This window comes from Toxorhynchites rutilus, chromosome 2 (assembly GCF_029784135.1).
Source record: "Toxorhynchites rutilus septentrionalis strain SRP chromosome 2, ASM2978413v1, whole genome shotgun sequence".
Classification (NCBI taxonomy): Eukaryota; Metazoa; Arthropoda; class Insecta; order Diptera; family Culicidae; genus Toxorhynchites; species Toxorhynchites rutilus.
The window spans coordinates 135,073,914-135,078,210 of NC_073745.1; the positions used below are offsets into that span (position 1 = coordinate 135,073,914).

The 4,297-nt window shown below is 35.0% G+C and overlaps 1 protein-coding gene across 1 annotated transcript; it reads left to right on the top strand.

Moving 5' to 3' along the window:
• Positions 1-2,534: 2,534 nt before the first annotated feature.
• Positions 2,535-3,363, top strand: LOC129767728 (uncharacterized). The gene is made up of 2 exons (XM_055768884.1): positions 2,535-2,648; positions 2,704-3,363. Exons 1-2 carry the CDS (start codon positions 2,535-2,537, stop codon positions 3,247-3,249), a joined length of 660 nt encoding a protein of 219 aa, XP_055624859.1. The 3' UTR covers positions 3,250-3,363.
• The last annotated feature ends 934 nt before the right edge of the window (positions 3,364-4,297 follow it).

Sequence of the window (4,297 nt, forward strand, 5' to 3'; positions counted from 1 at the left end):
GGCTTCTCTCAATGTTACAAATATTTTATAGACTTTTTATAGGTTTCTAAACTTTTATTTTCCAAAGCTGTTGGTATATTGTAAACAATGGTATGTGGTTTTGTATAATATTGGTAATTTGATATATTTCTAAAGATTTCTATAAATAATTGTAATATAATTGGTTTTTGCGAATGAAGTAACTTCTCTAAAAATGAATGTTGTTTGATTTTATATTTTTATCAATCTGTTTTTGTGTACTGTCTGTGTATGTTCTGTTTTGGGGTTCTGAATCCTGCAGTTTGTATCTAGTATTTCTTGAACTATATATGGTCCGTCATAGAATGGATCAAGTTTTCTTCTGTTTTCTATTTTTAGATAAACTTTGTCGTTTACTGTTAAATGAATTGGATTAATGACATTTTCTGAGTTTTTTGCTCTTTGAATTTTCTGCTCAATTAATTTGGTTCTTGCTATTTCATTAGATCGTTGTAATTTAAATTTTAGTTCTTTACTATATTGTTCAAAATTATATATTGGTTCAGTTCCTTTTTCAAATAATTCTTGTGGTAATTTAGCTTTAGTTCCAAAAATTAATTCATGAGGGGTAAATTCATGGTGTGAATGTGGGGTTGTGTTATAATTGAAAGCATAGAATTTTAACCATTCATCCCAATCCGATTGATGTTCGTTAACGAAAGATCTCAGGTATTCATTTAAACATCTGTGATTTCTCTCCAAAGAACCAATCGTCTGAGGGTGATAGGCTGTACTAAATTTTTGTTCAATTTTAAGCATTTCACAGATCTGTTCAAAGACTTCGTTATTATACTCAGTTCCTTGATCAGAACGTAAAGTTAAAAATGTTCCGTAAGTTAAAATAAAATTGTCTACTAATGCTTTAGCAATTACGTTTGCTTCTTTAGTAGGTACTGGAATTAATACGACATATTTCGTTAAATCGCATTGAATACTAACTACATATCTATTGTTGTTGTTACTTTTTGGTAATGGTCCAACTGTATCTATTGAAATACTTTCGAATGGGTGATTTGGTGTTGTAGTAACTACTTGTTTTTCTTTTGTATGCTTTATGACTTTGTTTCGTTTGCATAATTCACAGGCCTTGATGAATTCTGCAATCGATCTTTTCATATTGCTCCAATTATACACTTCTCTAATTTGAAGGTACAACTTATGTTGACCAATGTGACCTCCTGTAGGGGTGTTATGGTAATCATTCAATACTTTTTGGATGTCTTTTATTTTTGTTAAAAACATTGGTGGATTGTAAATAATAATTTCTATTGAATACACTTGAGTATTCGCTAATATTTTAAAGTTTTCAATTGATATCATTTTAAATATTTCGTCTTTTGTCGACAGCGCTAATTTCTTTTGGTTCATTTTAATCATTGTTCCTTCTATTTTCAGAAGTGCAGATTCTAATGTCTGACTTCCATGTAAAATTTGTTGATGCACTTGGGCAATAATTTTATTGTTTTTCTTTAAATAAAATATCATTCCATATTTGTCGACGCGTGTTTCGAGTTTAATTAATTTCTTCGTTTCTGATGGATTATTTGTCATGTACGTAGAGAAGTGATCAGTTTCTCGTGGTACAGAAATTTGATTATCAGATGTTTTCATATTTGAATTATTTTTCGAATTACGAGTCATCGCTCTGTCCCAAGCAGAATTCGATCGGGGTCCATGATGAGCGCACTCAGCGCACTCCGGATTGCCGAAAGCGAACTGTCCAACACTTCTTTGACGCGGAATATTGCCGTGTTCGGAAGGTTTTCTCGTTTCAGGATCCGATGTAACTCGCTCAATGCACCCACCCATTTAGCCTTCTCTGACTCGGTGTCGGCCAGCATAAGAGTTTGTAGCGATGGGCCGCTATCCAGTAGAGAGTTCGTTATCTGTAAGCAGAACACAGTGATTAGAAAGGTGGCATTACAGAGAACTAGCAAAAACGTTGATTTGATGTTATGTATACATAAAACAAACCAAATAGTTCTTATATCACATTCTGAAAATCAGTCCGTAACACACTGCATTACAAATCCTGCCTTTCCAGAAATTTAATGTTCTTTGATCCAGATCCAACAAGAGCCAAAAAGGCACAACCATGTTTCCATTCACAACAACAAATAAAGAATTTATTTCGATTCAAATTTAAAATTACTAGGTAGAGCTTTTCCATTTCATCCATGCTGGTTGCAAGCGTAGGGGAGTCATTGTGCGCCCTTTATCTTTATGTTTGATGAAGTCCTACTTCGAAAAGCACTTTGAACAATTTTCCAATAAGGATTCACTAACAATTCCTGAGAGAAAGATTTTCTCAAGCTGTGTGAGAAATTATATCATGAAACACAACAATAAAACAAGAAACGATGTCAGAATGAAAATTGATGCAAAAGTAGGCCGGGATCCTATTTTCCGAATTTTAATTTTCAATCGAAGCAAGCATTTTGTTGATGCGACGATTTTGCTCACTGATGATTATAGTTACATGAGAGAAGCAGCTATAATCATCACCAGAAGCGAAAATGGAGCGAGGACAAGTTAAATCAAGAATTCCAACAGGATCAAGGATTCCCAGAAGATCATCGGCCAGTCAGGAGACTGGAGTTAGGCCGGGAAAACATCGTTCTTCAAACAAAGTAAGGAAAATCATTTTGAAATTGTGTGGTAACACTAATAGTATCTTTTTTCTAGGGTGTTCAGAATGCAAGCGAACAACAATCGGAAGAAAATCATAAAATATGGTTTTTGAACTACAATGACCCGAACGTTGAGAGGATTGAGGACGAAACTCCGCCGATGCTGGTACCTAGTGATATCCAGGTCTCGTATGGGGATTTCATTGATTCGAATACAGAGTGGATCGAGGATATAACTCCGCCGCAGCTCGTTCCTAGTGATATCCAGGTATGGTTTGGGAATTTAATTGATTCGAATGCAGAGTTGATCGAGGATATAACTCCGCCGCAGCTCGTTCCCAGTGACACACATCTGGAGGATGACATCGATGATGTGTGTGACTGGGAACCAGGAGATATTCCAGAGATCAATTATGCAATTTTTAAGCGGATAAAAGCTGAGAGAGATCTCTGCAAAATGAAGGCGGAGAACGAAAAACTTCAGCAGGAAAATCAGCGACTGAAGGCAAAAACAGGCGTAAGCCTAATAAGTCGATGCTGCTTCCGGTTCCTACTGTTCATGGTGGGCGAGGTGGCGGAATCGATTTTCAGCTCATTTTAAATTAATCGTATGAACTGAATGTGGTGGTGGATGTTTGTGTGTGTTATGTTTGGCTTTCTTCTTGTTGCAAGTTGTTATTTTGTTTTGTTCTGTTTTCGTTATACCATTCCATGTAGCAGATTTTACTTCAGCTTTTGTTATACATTTAGTTGATTTTATGCGTTTGTTTTCATGTTCATATTTATGTTTTGTTTTCATGTTAGCATTTTTGTTGTTATGCTATTTGCATTGGGTTTTTCGATAGGATTTTCGTTGTTGGATTCAATATAATATTTTTACATCATTTTTTCAGTTGCCTGTTAGGTTTTTGTTATTCTATTCACATATAATTTATTTATTGAACTTTTTCGTTGAAGATTTCATTGATATTCTCTTCTCTTGCATGAAATGATTTGAGTTCCTGTTCAAGCAAGTTTAAGACCGTGAACAAGCGAATCCTGAGAAGCGTAGGATCAAGCAACACGAATGATATTTAATGTAAGTATTCATTCCATTTATACCTTTTGCTAATTTTTAACAGAATTATTCCTTATAGATTGAAGACCACACCGAGGGACGTATGTACTTATGGACTTGGACAAACTTGGATGTTATATGAAATATTTCAAAATGTATTCTATGCTGCTTCAATACATGTTGAATAAAACAATTTTTACTGATTTCAAATAAAATGGTTTAAAATATACATGGACAGTGTTTTCTTCGAACATGGACAATGCAACATAGTCGAGTTCCAATTATGAATTGACGAGAAGATTTTTTTTTCTGAATTCGCTGAGAGTAGGAGTAAGTCATATTTTGTTCCCGCTGTCGAAAGGTTAGTCTCTAACATATCTTGCCGGAGGTTCGAGTTCGAGTTCGATTCCCGTTCGCCAAAGAAGTTTCTTCCGATTTGCATAGTGGTCACGCGTATTCTGAAGCTTGCCACTCAGAATACATTCAAGGCTTAATATGAGGCAAGTAGCACTTTCACGTTGAGACGGTAAAAGTTACTCTGGGAACCATATCATTCAATGTCATTTGTGTCTTTCTAATTGCCCTGAGTGTA